At 47.6% G+C, this 17213-nt stretch overlaps 1 protein-coding gene across 6 annotated transcripts in view; it reads right to left on the reverse strand.

Moving 5' to 3' along the window:
- kalrna (kalirin RhoGEF kinase a) overlaps positions 1 to 17213 on the reverse strand; it is a 1222490-nt gene that overhangs the window by 353262 nt on the left and 852015 nt on the right. For all 6 annotated transcript variants that reach the window (XM_038789521.1, XM_038789520.1, XM_038789517.1 and 3 more), the window contains 3 exons: positions 14328 to 14420; positions 13458 to 13569; positions 4372 to 4562 (listed from right to left, as the gene is read on the reverse strand). In XM_038789521.1, coding sequence (XP_038645449.1) covers positions 4372 to 4562; positions 13458 to 13569; positions 14328 to 14420 — 396 coding nt within the window. The remainder of the gene's footprint in view (positions 1 to 4371; positions 4563 to 13457; positions 13570 to 14327; positions 14421 to 17213) is intronic.

Raw genomic sequence — 17213 nt, forward strand, 5'->3', positions numbered from 1 at the left:
TGATTCTTCCATGGTGTCCTCCCTCTGTACAGCTGTAATATGGAGCGGGATTCTCCCGATACTCTGCGATGGCCTGACATCGGCGTAAAAAACTGAGTGAACCACTCCGGCATCGGGCCAACTGGAAGTTATGGAATCCTCCGCACCTCCGGGGACTCGGCTGGCGCCGGAGGGGTTGGCGCCGTGCCAGCCAGCGCCGAAGGACTGGCACGAGCTAGTGCACGCGCAGAACTGCCGGCATGGTTCCGCGCATGTGCAGACTGGGCGGCGTATTCTAGTGCATGCACAGGGGGGTGTCTTTTCCGTGCTGGCCATGGCGGAGCCCTGCAGGGGTCGGCGTGGAAGGAAGGAGTGCCCACACGGCGCAGGCCTGCCCGTAGATTGCTGGGCCCCGATCGTGGGCCATGCCACCGTGGGGGCTCCCCCGGGGTCGGATCCCCCCACGTCCCCCCGAGGACCGCACCAGACAGCCTACCAGCTAGGTCCCGTTGTATGGGACCATGTCCAATTCACGGCGGTGGGACTGGCCAGAAACCGATGGCCGCTTGGCCCATCGGGGCCAGGAGAATTGCCGGGGGTACTGCTGCCAAAGGCCCCCGACCGGCGTGGTGTGATCCCTGCCCTCGCCTGAAAACCGGTGTTGGAGAATACGGCAGCCAGCATCAGAGCAGCCGGGCGGGATTCACGCCCCCCAGGGATTCTCCGACCCAGTGTGGCAACTCCCCACCTCTTTAACCAGTATGGCAACTCCCCACCTCTTTTACCTTCCTCCCAATTTCGCCTAAACACTTATATCCTGGAATATTTAGCTGCCAGTCCTGTCCCTTTTTTGACCAAGTCTCCGTTACAGCAACCACCTCTAAGTTCCACGCATGAATCAAGGTTTTAAGTTCATCTGTCTTACCTGTTATACTCCGTGCATTGAAGCAGATACACTGCAGACCTCCAGGCCTACTGAGTTCGACCTTTCCCTGCCTGTCCTTCCTCTTAGCCAGCCTGGCCCTGATACCATGCTCAACCCCAGCCTCTACCCTTGCTGGCTTACTGTTCTGATTCCCACCCCTGTGCCAAATTAGTTTAAACCCACACGAACCATATTAGCAACTCTCCAAGCCAGGATATTGGTGCCCTTCCAGTTCAGGTGTAACCTATCCTTCTTGTACAGGCCCCACCTTCCCCGGAAGGCATTCCAGTGATCCAAAAAACTGAAGCCCTCCCTCTTGCACCAGTTCTTTAGCCACGTGTTCAACTGCACTATTTGCCTGTTGCTAGTCTCACTAGCACGTGGCACGGGGAGTAATCCTGAGATTACTACCCTAGAGGTCCTGCATTTTAATCTTCTACCTAACTCCCTAAATTACCATTGCAGGATCTCGCTTCTCTTTCTACCTATGTCATACATGCCAATGTGGACAATGTCTGATTTCCCTCCCGATTTGGAATCTTTGTACCCACTCAGAGACATCCAGGACTCTGGCACCAGGGAGGCAAACGACCATCCTGGAGTCCTTTTTGCGGCCATAAAAGCACCGATCTGTACCCCAGACTATTGAATCCCCTACCACTATTGCTTTTCTACACTTCGTACAGCAGGGCTAGTCGTGGTGCCTTCGCTCTGGCCACTGCTGCTGCTGTCCCGTGACGGACATTCCTCCTCATCAGTATCCAAAATGGCAGACTTGTTAGATGGGGGACAGCCATAGGGGACCTCTGCACTCTCTGCCTAGCCCGTCTGGTGGTCACCCAAAGTAACAACTTTATTCAAAAAAGGGGGGAGACAAAAAACAAGTAACTATAGGCCAGTTAGCTTAACTTCTGTCATTGGGAAAAGGCTAGAATCCATGATAAAAGATATAATAGTAGAGCATTTAGGGGAGGCAGTGGCCTTGTGGTATTGTCACAGGACTAGCAAACCAAAGACTCAGCATAATGTTCTGGGGGCCCAGGTTCAAATCCGGCCACTGCAGATGGTGAAATGTGAATTCAATAAAAACCTGAAACCATGAAACCATTGTCGATTGTTGTAAAAACCCATCTGGTTCACTAAAATCCTTCAGGAAAGGAAATCTGCCATCCTCACCTGGTCTGTCCTACATGTGACTTCAGACCCACAGTAATGTGGTTGACTCTTAACTGTCCACTCAAAGGCAATATGGGATGGGCAATGAATGCTGGCACAGCCTGAGATGTCCACATCCCATGAACGAATAAAAATAAAAACATTAGTTGGTTAGCATTGCTGCCTAAGGCGTTGAGGACCCAGGTTCGAATCCCGGCCCTGGGTCACTGTCCGTGTGGAGTTTGCACATTCTCCCCGTGCTTGCTTGAGTTGCAGCCCCACAACCCAAAGATGTGCAGGTTAGGTGGATTGGCCATGCTAAATTGCCCCTTAATTGGAAAAAATAATTGGGTACTCTAAATTTAAAAATAAAAAAAAACATTAGAATTGCAAAATATAATCAGTACAGTCAGCATGACTTCTTGAAGGAGAAACCATGCCAGACAAATGTATTTGAATTCTTTGAGGTGGTAACAAGCTGGATGGATGAAGGAACAGTAGATGTAATGTACTTGGATTTCCAAAAAGCATTTGATGTGGTGTCACACAAGTTGCTATTTAATAGATAAGAGCCCCAATGGTGTAGGGGGTAGTATATTCGCATGGCTAGAAGTTTGGCTACTGTTAGAAGACAGAGAGCTGGGATAAGATGGGCATTTTCAAGATGGCAACCTGTAATTAGCGGAGTGCCACAGGGATCCCTGCTGAGGCCACAATTATTTACAATATATATTATTGACGTGGACAAGGGAAATGGATGATGAAAAAAAGGTGGGAAGGCAAGTGGTGAGGATGAGAAAAAGGGGGTGATCGAACGGCCAGTCGGAAAAGCAGCGCGGTGCGGCGCAACGATCTGACATATTTTGTGCGGTGGCGATTGGGCCTGGGGTGCACTGCGAGAGTGTTGGGGGTAGGTGCGGAGCACCTGGGGACCCCTCATAGTGAGCTGGGGCTTGGGGGAGGATGGGGGTCATGTCAGGGGCTCCGGATATCGGGACACCATTTAAAAATGGAGTCCTGATCTCTCGCTGCACTGAGGAGTACCAGCAAGTGGAGCTCCTCAGTGCAGAAGATGGGGCTATGTGCGGTCTCGGCCACGTGTTCCCCGCTGAGGCCACCTATCTAACATGAGTGCCGTTCGGAAGTATATTTTTCGGCACTGTGAGCACCGGGAAATATGCGGCTTCATGTGCTCGCTATGGTATTTATTTAGTTAAATCACGCCCAAAGAGTCTACAGAGGGATATCGACAAATTAGGTGAGTGGGCAAAAACTTGGCAGATTGGTAGGAAGAATAAAGAAGCTGAATATTATTTAAATGAAGAAAGACAGCAGAAAACAACAGCACCAATTGATTTTGGGGTTCCCGGGCACAAAAAGCTAGCATGCAAATTCAGCAGGTAATTGGGAAGGCAAATAGAACATTGGCCTTTATTTCAAAGGGAATGGAGTATAAAAGTAGGGAAATTTGATTAAAAATGTACAAGGCACTACTTGGACCACACCTGGAATACCATGACCAGTTTTCATCCCTTTATCTGGGGAAATATATACTGGCACCGGAGGTAGTCCAGAGAAGGTTCACTTGGTTGATCCAGAGTATGAAGGGATCTTCTTATGAGGAGATGAATAGGTTGAGCCGCTAGACACTGGAGTTTGGAAGAATGAGATGCAACCTTATTGAGACATATATGATTCTCAGGGACAATACAGGGTGGATGCTGAGAGGATTTTTCCGCTAATGGGAGAGTCTGGGACCACAGGACATAATCTCAAAGTATGAGGTTGTTCATTTATAATAATAATAATAATAATATAATAATCACTTATTGTCACAAGTGGGCTTCAATGAAGTTACTGTGAAGAGCCCCTAGTCACCACATTCCGGCGCCTGTTCGGGGAGACTGGTACAGGAATTGAACCCGCGCTGGTGGCATTGTTCTTTATTGGAAGCCAGCTATTTAGCCCACTGTGCTAAACCAGCCCCTAGACAGAGATGAGGAGGAATTTCTTCTCTCAGAGCAATAGTGAATCTGGAATTGTTTACCGCAGAGGGCTATAGAGGCTGGGCCGTTAATTATGTTTAAGCATGAGATAGACAGATTTTTTAAAAGTGAGAAAATCAAGGGTTTATGGGAATAATGTGGAAAAGTGGAGTTGAGGATTATATCAGATCAGTCATGATCTCATTGAATGCTCCTTATTGTTTATGGACATTCTATCAAGGTAAACAAGTTTGTTGGCAATCATGATAAAGTTTGGTTACTAATTTGTTATTCAACATTTTCTTGTTAGGCTTGTACTGTACTCACTAGTAATTTGTGCTTGTAAACATATTTGCTATGTCCTGAGGAATCTTTAATCTCCTTGCTAAAAACCAAGGATAATTCAAAGAGAAACAAATGCCGTTCCCGTCCTTTTCGAATGAGAGATTTGGGGTCCCACACTTGGAAGGTGTCCTGAAGGATGAGTTCTCCCTGAACATCAAAGTTTTCATCGAATCCTGAGTATAGAAGATGAGAAACAAATAAGGTTTAGAAAGGTAGAATGTACAATGTAATTTCTGTGAACTTCTGGCAATCATATTCTTTTGTATTATTATGTACATGTGTGTGGCTATGAACACATATTTATTTATATATATGCATATATTTACAAATGGGAGTGTGTGTGTCCAGTTGTGGTGAAGAAATTATTTAAACAGACTCGTTTCTAAGGTCTGCATCAAGATAATTTGATTAGATTTCGGTGGAGTCATATTATTATGTCATAGTATTTTCTTGCATTCATAGTTTTTGACTCCCTCAATAGAGCAGTTGATTAAGCCAGTGAGCAGCGGAACCATCCACATTGGGAAGGTCTTGTGTTCAATTTTCCACCATTGCTGAGTTAGGTTGGTCTTAGCATTCCAAGCTAAGAAGGGTACGATTTGGTGAAGGTTCCCACTGCTGATTGCTATCCAGTATTTCTTTAAAGCAGAAGTATGTGGGCATTGGGTTAGGCCTGGATCAAGTTGGATTGCTACTTTGGTCTTATTGTCGTCTGCCTCGTCAGACCTCTGCATTTAATAATAATAATAATAATCCCTTCTTGTCACGAGTAGGCTTCAATGAAGTTACTGTGGAAAGCCCCTAGTCACCACATTCCAGCACCTGTTCGAGGAGGCCGGTACGGGAATTGAACCCGCGCTGCTGCCTTGTTCTGCATTACAAGCCAGCTATTTAGCCCAGTGTGCTAAACCAGTAATTTCTGGCTGGGACCTCTGGTGCTGACTTCTGCAGAAATGCAGAGTCCCTCAAAGCTTTGTAGCATTGGAGGGTTGGGGAAAGACAAACCCCTTTTTACGGCAGTAGCTGCCTTGATCTATAAACAGAGTTTAAATGGCCAAAGCTTCATTGAATAGGTAAGGAGGGGAAGGCAAGTTGTTAAGGGGGTACGGTGGGTGGGTAAGCAGGTAAAATAGTAGGATGGCAAGTGGATGAGATGGTAGGGTTGTAGTTGGGTGGGTGGCAGCTGGGAAGGACAGCAGGTGAATAGGGTGGCGAGTAGGTAGGTGGGTGGTGAGATAAATCAGGAGGGCTGTCAGGTCGGGGAATAGTCAGATCGAGTGGGGGAAATAGGGTGGTGGGGGCAAGTTGGATTGGGTGGGGAATTAGGCAGTGGAGACTAGTCAGGTCAGGTGGGTATGTGGGAGTCAGGTTGGGGCGGGAGATAATCAGATTGGATCAAGTGTGGGTATCGGGTGGTGGAGCTAATCAGGTCAGGTCGGGTCGCGGATTGGCTTGGGGAGCTCAGGGGATCAAGGGTAACTCGGGGTGGAGGTCAGTGGGGAGTCGAGGAGGTTCAATTTATAGTTACCTTGGAGATAGGCATGATTTTCTGATTAACATTTCCTGAGTAAATAACCAGAAAAGTAAGTCAGAATTGTCCAAAGTCGCCAATTCTAACTCAGAGATGGAGACGTATTTGGATGCTCCTGGGGAGCAGAGGAATTGGCCATCAGAAGTTCAAGCTTCCCAGGCAATTCCCGTGGAGTCCTTGCTTCGGGACCTCCAAGTGGTCCCATCGTGCATCGTCCGGGGTCTGTCTGGTCTCCAACCATCCAGCGATCAGTAGAACTGGACATCGCATATTAAAAATTATACTAAATAGAAATAGCAAATGGTCTTGTGAACATTGCAGGAGGGAAAATTTATTTGTGTGCAACATTTCAAGTGACACCACACAGACACTATCTATTCACCGAGTGCTGCTACCTTTGTGTCTCATGCGACATTTGTTATTTGTAATCATGGACAACTTGTTTTAAATAACTTTAATTCTTCTTGTACCGAAGATCTATTGGAGTCAAAACATTAATTGTTTCTCTCTCCACAGATGCTGCCAAACTTATTGAGTTTTTCCAGGACTTTTTATTTCAGATCTCCAGGATCTGCAGTATTTTGATTTATTTAATTCTTCACAACTCAGTAGCCAGTTTATTGCGCAGACTTCAGTGGATGCATATTTAAAATCAACGCTTAGATCAACACTCCAGAAAACTACAATGCTATTACAAACATCAAAACAATTGTTACATGCTACTGAATACATATAGGGCTTAATCTTGGGGCATACTTGTTGCCCACTGGATAGGGACATGGGAGGAAAAGTTTGCGAGAATTGGAAAACGTGATTCTTGTCGGAGAGATTGCGTTTCCCGATTTTCCCCCCACCTTTGCTGGCGACAACGTGAGATTCACACCCACAAAGAGCGGGAACCTCAATTTAATAAATTTAAATGTTATTAGCGCCCCCCCCCCACCGCCAAATGAACCACCCTCACTAAATATCCATAAATATTCATACCTTGCTGACATGAATACCTTTGGCCCGGCATAAGACAGTCGAGGGGATCCTTCCGGGGGTGCAGAAGTACAGCCCGTGGGGAGGGTAGGGTGATATGCAAGGGCAGTGCCCTGACGCTGCCCCTGACACAGGTTCACACTGCGATGTTTGTAGTGCCAACATGGGAGTGACAACCTGTACCAGGGGATAATGCCAAGGCCGACCCAATTGGGAGCCCCATCTGGTAATATAATGTCACCAAGGTGTAGAGTGGAGATTGTGTGTGTGTGTGTGTGTGTGTGTGTGTGTGTGTGTGGGGGGGGGGGGGGGGGGGAGGAGGAGGAGGAGGAGGAGGAGGAGGAGGAGGAGGAGGAGGAGGAGGAGGAGGAGGAGGAGGAGGAGGAGGGGAGTTGATGCTGGTGATAAATGTCAGGGGTTGGGGAGGGGGTTTGCTGCGATTCTTGTTGGGGTGGGATTGCCAGCAATAAATGTTCGGGTGGTGAGAGGGAGAAGAGACCCCAAGACTTCCGTAATATGGGCTGAGGCCATTCGGCTGCAGTGCTTGTCAGGCCAATGTTAACATCCCAATATGTAGGATCCGGTTCCCGGTTCTAAGAGACCCCGTCCCACCAGAGTGACAGCATAAACCACGCCCACTTTTATTTGGCAAAGAGACTCAAAATTCAATGGGAAAACTGGTATGTGCACGTCGAGAGTTCCAAGTCAATTTTCAGTTTGAACCTGACACTTTGCCAATTTCTGGTAAGGTTCCACCATTGATCTACAGAAATGGTTTGCAACGTCATTGATCAAGTCATAAATCACTTGATAAAAAGTAATGATTCTGGTACTAATCTGGAAAGTAGTTGGCTGTCTTTTGCTCAGATCTGAAAATGAAATAAAAATCGCTTATTGTCACAAGTAGGCTTCAATGAAGTTACTGTGAAAAGCCCCTAGTCACCACATTCCGCCACCTGTTCGGGAAGGCCGGTACGGAAATTGAACCCGCGCTGCTGGCCTTGTTCTGCCTTACAAGTCATCTGTTTAGCCCACTGTGCTAAACCAGCCCCAAATAAAAAGCTTAATCTGTGTTTTAGTCATTATATCTTACTCATTACATTGGTATAATTCACAGCACGTAATACAATCTGATGGCAATTACACCTAACAACTACACCAGCAATGTGAAGTTTTTAACATTTCAGCTGGTCCCAGTGTGCCTTGTCATCTCCAAATTGCCCAGGGCAGGTATGTTTTCTGCAGGGATTTATTAAACATTAATTTTAACATTTAATTAATTGAAAGTTAGGGTTTACTAAATATAAAACTTATGACATCCATAATTAAATGGTAAGAGAAAGATAAATTATAATCATACAAGTCAAAATGTAATCATGATTTCAATTAGGATTTTATAGAAATGAAGGGCACAATTCTCTTAAAAAACGACTAGTGTATTTTGGGCAGGTTTCGCAGAGTGATTCCTGCCGGGTATTTGGGTGTGATCCAGACTGGTATTCACCCACACTTAGGGCATGATTTAATTTTTAAAAATCAGAGTCTGTTCTGTGCAGGATTTGTGGGGTCATTTGTAGCACTGGGAACGACCCTGCTATCTAATGGCACTTTGTTGCTGTTTCGGTCCCCAGCAGGAAGCACCCCCCACCTGCACCATCCCAAGGCTGCATTTAGCATCATTTCCTGCAGTGTAGCAATAGGTCAGGACACCATTTTTAAATGGTGCCCCAATCTCTTCAACCCCCGACGTGATCCCCAAGCCCCGTGATCCTTGGGTCCCCCGCAACCCAGCTAAATACCAGCTTGGCATTTAGGTACTTCCAGTCTAGCACACTGGCAATGCCCCTGCCAGCCTGGCAGTGACACCTCGGCACCTTGGCAACTGGGCCTCCGATTGCCTGGAGATCAGCCCCAAGTGCCGTTCCGCCTGTGGTGACCAGTTTCTGCTGACCAGTGCTGAATGGCAACCAGAAGGGGTCTCCTTGGCGAGATCCATAGATGCTGGGTAGCCACTTGATCCAGCAACAGCACGGTTAAGTGAGTTTCTAAACTCATTTAACTATGCGTGTCTGGACCCTGCGCATTGTGGCCGGTATTCGGATTGTGACGTCTCACAAGATTTGGTTAGATCTCGTGAGGCGTAACAATCGTGAGGAATCCTGGGACAGGCTGGTAAGTCGCGGTTGGTAAATCGCACCCTTAGTCATTTTGTTTAGAGTTCAGGGAGTTTCTCACTGGAAAATCCGACACTTCAAATTTTTTTCTGCAGCAGGGAACTAAAGCCGCCGGCAAGACCAGATCCTCAGAGATCGAGGTGCCATTTTTAAAGGGCGCCCGGATCTCAAAGTGAGGTTGAGGGTCCCCCATAGCCCCCACTCACGGACATCACGATTGCCCACAGACATGAGCAACATCCCCAACCCTCGACCCCAGAGGGGAAACCTCCCCCATCATAAAAGTCCACATGAATCCCCGCTCCAACACCACTCGTGCATGAGGGATACCCTGTCCCACACCCATCAATCCTCTTGGCAGCCCCCCCTCCCCCCAACACAGTGAACATATCTCATTATGGAGCCAGTCTTCTGGTGCCAACCGCTCCAGCGCGGGGCTGGCCCCCAAAGGTGGGGAGAATTCCCCACCTTTGGGGAGGCGCGACCCCTGAGTGGTTGGCGCCACTCCCCTACTCCGGGACCCTCCGTCACGCCGGGTAGGGGAGAATGCCGCCCCCTTTAGGCCACAATCCTAAAATAAAATACAACACAAAGGAACCATTTCATACTGAGGAGTGGGGCTAGCTAGGTTGTTCTTTTGGGAGCTAGTGCAGACACGATGGGCTGAATGGCCTCCTTCTGTGCTGTAATTAAGAAACAAATAACAAATTTATCCAACAAAACGTTCAATAATCCATACAATTATTGAATCTTGTGCATTTCTTTAGTGCCTGTGTTGCGGGAGCCTTTGCCTGCCCTGGTGCCCTTCAATGTAACCCCAGTGTAGGTGGAAAGCTGATGTTCACTCGGGAATCTGCAGGTGGCCTTGTAGGGTATCTTCAACCAGTTCTGGGCATTGAGGGCCCAATTTCAGACTGCATCACCTTGGCATGGATTGCAGCAGTCTGGACTGGTTATCTCCCAGGCAAAAGCAGAGCATTGATAGAGCAGCGGTGGTGAGAAGATGAATGAAGATGAATGATGAAAAGTTCATGCTCCACATTACCAGTGTGACTCCCCCAAGGGAGTGCCGCAGCAATCCTAGTAAACTGCAAGAACACTATTGCTGGAGTATTGAGAATGATTGAAGCATTGATCTCATAGAACATAGAACAGTACAGCACAGAACAGGCCCTTCGGCCCTCGATGTTGTGCCGAGCAATGATCACCCTACTTAAACCCACGTAACCCGTATACCCGTAACCCAACAATCCCCCCATTAACCTTACACTACGGGCAATTTAGCATGGCCAATCCACCTAACCCGCACATCTTTGGACTGTGGGAGGAAACCGGAGCACCCGGAGGAAACCCACGCACACACGGGGAGGACGTGCAGACTCCACACAGACAGTGACCCAGCCGGGAATCGAACCTGGGACCCTGGAGCTGTGAAGCATTGATGCTAACCACCATGCTACCGTGAGGCCCATAGCCAAGATGGCTTCAAGAAGGGTTGCTTAGCAACAAGCTGGGATCTCATGATTCAGTCTGAGCTCCCATTGCAGCATGCAAGCATGGCACAGTTTCAGCCTGTGCTGAAATTGAAGCTGAAATATTGGCCAGGTTCTGCAGCAAGGCTGGGTCCACAAGTGATCTCACGGAGCTGGCCATCAGTTCCAAGTTGGGAAGGATGGGTTCCAGCTTAGGATGCTGACAAGGCCAGTATTTATTATCTATTCCTATTTGCTCTCGCCAAGTTGGTGAGATACTTTCTCGAACTGCTCCAGTTTGTGTGGTGTAGGTACACCCACAGTGCTGTTAGGCAAGGAGTTCTAGGATTTTGACCCAACAAGAGTGAAGGAACAGTGAAATAGTTCCAACTCAGGATTTTGCGTGGTTTGGAGGGGGACTTGCAAGCGGTGATGTTCCCACGTGTCTGCTATTCTTGTCCTTCTACGTGGTAGATTCACGGGTTTGCTGTTGAAGAAGTCTTAGCAAGTTGGAGCCAGGCTTCTACATGCTCCTTGATAGGGATACATTGTCTGGCAGCTCCACCAATGTACCAAGGATCTTGTTATGCATGCTCATCAGTCTTTTCCTTTACAACGGCCCATTGATATCCTCATTTGAATTCTCTGCAGCAGAACTCATTTGCAACCCTGTCCTCCAGGGAGCTGGTACACATATTATTCTTTCCTTCTGGTCTGGTGACTCATCATCTATATATCACAGCTTTGTATGCAGCTCTAAGTTACAGGCAGTACCAGTATCTGAGTTAGTGGCTGTGAGTGTCAGATTGAGTGACAGTGCTGCTTCATCAGAGGTGCAATCTTCCTCTAGGCCTTCATCCGCAGGCTCCACTGGCTGGCCTCGCAGCAGATCTTGAGTATCTGAAAGCACAAATGCATAAGATAAGAGTGGAGATGAGGATCGAGATGAGGGAGAAAAACGACAGGTGTATGGTAATACCATCTGAAGTCGCACATCATACCAAATTGCAGGATGAGGGCGAAGGATTTTCGAAGATTGATAAGGCAGGAACATACCATCGTCGTGGATGACGCCAGCAATGCCCATTGTCACAACGTCTGTAACAGCTGCGCCAGTAATGCCAGTTACCATCTCCTCCCAGGGGATGAGGAGCTGCAGCTGTGCTCATCCCCACCAGTTTGTTGTGGCTCCCTCCTGTTGTGTGACCTTTCAGCCTGCAGCAGAGTGGAAGAATGTCAGTGAGCGTACTGTTATGTGTTTGGGTAATGTGCTGAACAGTTGGCAGTATGTGGGACTCGCAAGATGTGAGTATCAGACTTGCAACAGTGGTTGGAGTGGGGATGAGGTGGAACATATTAGGCATGAATCCCGACTGTTGAGATTGTTGCTGAGTGAGTAATAGGGTTGTGGTGCTTTGAGCAGTGTATGAGATTGGAGGTGTGATTGGGAGGATGTGGAATTTGAAGGTGCATCCACTGACGAATTCACTAATCTTGACCACTCAGGTGAGACAGCTGACAGTACGTGTGTGGCTGTTTGCGCCAATCCCTTTACAGTGTTTGTCTGCTGGCCCCCTGTCAAAAGATCACGGGCGGGATTCTCCATCCTGCCAGACCCGTTCTCTGGCATGGCGCACCCCCGCAGGCAGCGGATCCTCAGTCCCGGCAGCCGGCCAATGGGGTTTCCCATTGTAGGCAGCCCCACGCTGTCGGGAAATCCGCAGGTGTGAGTGTGCTGCCGGCATTGTGCAGGATCCATCCTGCTGTCGGAGAATCCCGCCCCACCTCTTTCTTCCTTTTCACTCCCTGCACACAGGCCTCCCAGCACTGCATTGTAATGATATGTAGAATATCATTTGTGTATAATTTAATAACCGAACAGTAAGTGCCATCTGTATAAACTGAGATTCTAGCATCCGACCACTAGGTGGTGTGGTGACAGGGGGACGTTACTGGAATACAATGGTGTGCAGCAGAAGTTGGATAGCAGGTGTAGAGTAAAGCCGCATATCGAGTAGCTCCTTACTATCAATAGTAATTAATACTGGTTAATCACAATTATTTGTGTTTAGCCATAACATCCATAACATCGGAGAAACCTTCATAGTGTTTAGTTAGTTAATAAATAGTTTTGTTCTTTAACAAAGCCGTATGTTTTAAAATTGATTCAACCACAAAGACATCGCCATCCATGAAGTTAGAGAACATTACATGCATCTGCAAGCCTATGAACCTTTTCTTTGACCTGTTGCTCCATTGCTTTCTTCCTGCTCCTTATGTGTCATTAACAACCATTTGAACTTCATTGCAGTGTTAATGTAAGCCTATTTGTGACAATAAAGATTATTATTATTATTATTAAAGTGAGAACACACTTGTCTTGAAAAAGTGCAAGCTAGCTTTAATTGTCGCTCGAAATGCTCAAAGTTGGACCCTTTGTTCAGCATGCTGCCACTCTGCAGCCCGTTTACCACTGGCTTGCTCACCCCAACCATGGAATTGAGCAGGCAATGCAAGGTTTGGAAGCTGCCTGCAGCGCTTCCATCAGCCACCAGGTTACCTTGCAACATGGAGCAATCTGCACCTGGCAACCGGGCTGATTAAATTTTACCTGGACTTTCCAGACTTAGACCCAACGAACTGGTCCTGCAGAATTAAACTATATACCATTAGAAACCATTATATACATGGAGGTTTACATCCATAAATACAACTGTTCACGTTACAAGCAAACCTTCTGGTCACTGGGCAGCCATGTTCCTGAAGATGATATGAGTGTGGATTCCAAAGAAACTTGGCAGTTCAAAAGGCATTTTATAATGACAAGTTATCATTGACAAATTATGTGAGATGTGACTTCACTTAAAGTGGGACTTGCAACAGAGTCATTTATTTTTACAGTCTTACCTTCCAACATGCTGACATGCATTGCATCATTAGCTTTCTTGGGTACATTGAGCATCACTTCAAGACCATCCTTTAATTCCCCTTTGCCTTCCTCACAACAGGTTAGAAGTTCCTAATGATAGAAACATTAAAAATGCTATATAACAAACTAAAAACAATCCGGTATTTAAAGTTGAAAGACTTTTTTACAAGAAGTTTCCTATCTGCCATTCACCCTTCTAATCATTTAAAATGAGCCATTACTACGAATTCAATATGCTACCCAGAATGAATGAAGACTCGTGTGTTACTCGTGGAGGGATAGAAGGATTTAGTATTCACAGTTGAGGAATCTTCTCTCATTTTCATCTTATGAACAGCATTTTCCCCTCTTCCGCAGACACATTTTTTCCAGGTTGCATTGCCCAACTTTGAGTTTGTGTGTTTTTCGTGCCTACCTGAAATTGTGACCGATTCTGTACTCAGCCTATAACCTCCATCCTGGCTCCAACCCACTGGCCCACAGTACTGTCCACAAGCTGCTTAAAACAGTGACAATACTGTTTTTCAGGGGTGTAGTTGGAAGTTTGGGAACAATTTCAGAAATCTATTCTGTCTGGCACTGGGGAAGTTGGGAAGTGTAGCCTGCTGTGCAAAAAAACCAGAGCCCAAGAACTATGACACTTGGAAACTTGGAACCCATTATGGAGGACTTGATAGAAAAGTACAAGTCCACCAGGAGGTCTGGACAAAGGGGCATGAACGTTCTGCTCGATATTGCTGTCAGTGTTGTCACTTTTATGATTCTATGATGTAAGGCATTCTCATTAAGCAGCTCTTTGCTTGATTTTGATGAATATGCATTGAAGAAATATTGGGAGCTTTTCATACCTTCAGCAGGAGCTGGTACTTTGTGATTCTTTGAACAGGTTTAATTAGGTAGGACGAAATTGAATTGGCCAAACCGTGCCTTTGTTGAATTTCCTGAAAAAACAAAACATAAAATACACAAGGACTCAAATGCAAATTTGAGTTGCTGAAATAAATGTATCAATTTTATGACACTACCAATTACTTCATGAAGTACAAGTTTTTACTCAGGACAAAAAATGGTAGGGCAGTAAATAACAGTGGCAGACAGTTAATAAGATACCTCATAATTCTCAACAAATTCCTAGGGGTGCACATCACCAAAAATCTGTCCTGGTCCACTCACGTCGACGCTATCACCAAGAAATCACAACAGCGCCTATACTTCCTCAGGAAACTAAGGAAATTCGGCATGTCCACATTAACCCTTACCAACTTTTATAGATGCACTATAGAAAGCATCCTATTGGGCTGCATCACAGCCTGGTATGGCAACTGCTCGGCCCAGGACCGCAAGGAACTTCAGAGAGTCGTGAATACCGCCCAGTCCATCACACGAACCTGCCTCCCATCCATGGACTCCATCTACACCTCCTGCTGCCTGGGGAAAGCGGGCAGCATAATCAAGGATCCCTCCCACCCGGCTTACTCACTTTTCCAACTTCTTCCATCGGGCAGGAAGATACAGAAGTCTGAGAAAACGCACAAACAGACTCAAAAACAGCTTCTTCCCCACTGTCACCAGACTCCTAAATGACCCTCTTATTGACTGACCTCATTAACACTACACCCTGTTTGCTTCAACCGATGCCAATGCTTATGTAGTTACATTGTATATCTTGTGTTGCCCTATTATGTATTCTCATGTATTTTCTTGAATTTTGTTTAATTCCTTTTTCTTCCATGTACTGAACGATCTGTTGAGCTGCTTGCAGAAATATACTTTTCACTGTACCTCGGTACACGTGACAATAAACAAATCCAATCCAAATATAAAGTCCCTCTATATCCAAGGGGTCGGGGGGGTAGGGTCACCCCCATACTTGGAGGAAGGAGGGGATCCAGCAAAGCCAGAGGTGGGAGCTGACCAGCGATATGGGGTGGAGCGACTGGGGGTGAGGGGTGGGGGAGGGGGGGGGTTGGGGGTGGGTTGGGGGGGGGATGGCCAGCTGAGGCGAAATTTGCATGGCGAAGGATACTGAATTGCTTCTTGATAACAGTGATAAAAAGCAAATTACTGCGGATGCTGGAATCTGAAACAAAAACAGAAAATACCAGACATTCTCAGCAGATCTGACAGCATCTGTGGAGAGTAAAGGGAGCTAACATTTTGAGTCTGGATGACTCTTTGTCAAAGGTAGATAGAACTGGTAATGGAGTCAGATAAATACTGTAATGGCGGGGGGGAGGGGGGGGGGGTTGGAGCAGTGGGGCTGGATAGGGGGCCAGTGATGTGTGGAGGTTGACAAAGATGTCGAGAGCAGAAGACAAAAGGAATGTAAATAGAGATGATTAAGGCTAAGACTGGTGCTGATAGTGGCACATAAAGACATTAGAATGTGTGAAAGGCAGAACAAAGGTGAGCAGTGTGTCAAAGGGCAACTAGGAACAGTTGGCCGAGTGGAGTGGGGAGAGGGGAACAGTGGTGAGTGAAAAACAGATTGTTGGAACCAACAATTCTAAGGACACGTGCCTGTAGGATTAGAATAGTGGTTTTAATATACTCACAACAGAGCCAGCCTATTAGCCATTGAACTTTCGGTGAACTGGCCGGCTGACCATGTGGCACTGATCTTTATACAGCAGCTTCCGGGGGAGGAGTCCTGGGCAGAACCAAGGGAGAAGCCCCGTACAACTCGAGCATTCCCAGAGCTACGCCCCTGGAGGACAGGTAGTGCAACTGCACTTACAATATAGACATAGACATATGTACAATATATACAATATAGGCGTGTCTCGTCCGAACTTTATACACCTCTGGCTCGACCGGAGACTGGGGGCGCTGGGGGCGGGCTGGTTCTGGTGCGTTGAACCAGTGGGGTGAGCTTGCGGAATCGGGGGCGCAAGGGGGCGGCAGCATAGGGGTAAGGGGTTCCTCAGCGGGGGTGGGGGGGGGGCTGGATCTAGCGGGTGCCAGGTCCCGAAGGGATACTGTGTCCTGGCGACCGTCCGGGAACTCCACGAATGCGTACTGGGGGTTGGAATGGAGGAGGCGCACCTTTTCAACAAGGGCGTCAGTTTTGTGCCCCCTGACGTGCTTCCTCAGGAGGACCGGGCCTGGTGTCCTCAGCCACGCCGGAAGTGAGACTCCCGTGGTAGTGCCCCAGCTCTGGATGTATAAAGCTCTCGGTGCTCCCGGAGTCAAAGAGGCATGGCGTGCTGTACCCGTTGATCTGGACCTCCGCCATCGAACTTCGTAGGTGCTTGGGGCGGGATTGATCCAGGGTGACTGCGCTGAGTTGCGGGTAGTCAGCGGCTCAATCAGCTGTGCTGGAGTGGCTCCGTGATGACTGCCCTCTGAGTTCGTAGTCGTTGAGGTGAGTTTCAGAGTTTGAAGGGGATGGATCCCAAGATGGCCACCCCCATGAGTCGCACATGTCCGGCCGCATGGAGGAGGATTGCCAAGATGGCCGCCCCCATGAGTCGCACATGTCGGGTGGGGGCGGAGTCGGCATACAGGCTGCAGCATTTCGGGGCCTGCAGGCCTGTGAATTCAGGGAACGAGTGATTTGAGCCATGGGAGGGTTAGAGGCTGGGGCTTTCTTCGCCAGACACACTCTGGCACAGTATCTTTTTCGTCCGCAGCTGCTGCAGGTCGTGTTACGGGCCGGGCAGTGTTGCCGCGGGTGCTGGCATTGGCCACAGAAATGGCAGGCTGGAGCAGCCGAATAGCTGGCTGGAGCAGCA

This window comes from Scyliorhinus canicula, chromosome 2 (genome assembly GCF_902713615.1).
Source record: "Scyliorhinus canicula chromosome 2, sScyCan1.1, whole genome shotgun sequence".
Lineage (NCBI taxonomy): Eukaryota > Metazoa > Chordata > Chondrichthyes > Carcharhiniformes > Scyliorhinidae > Scyliorhinus > Scyliorhinus canicula.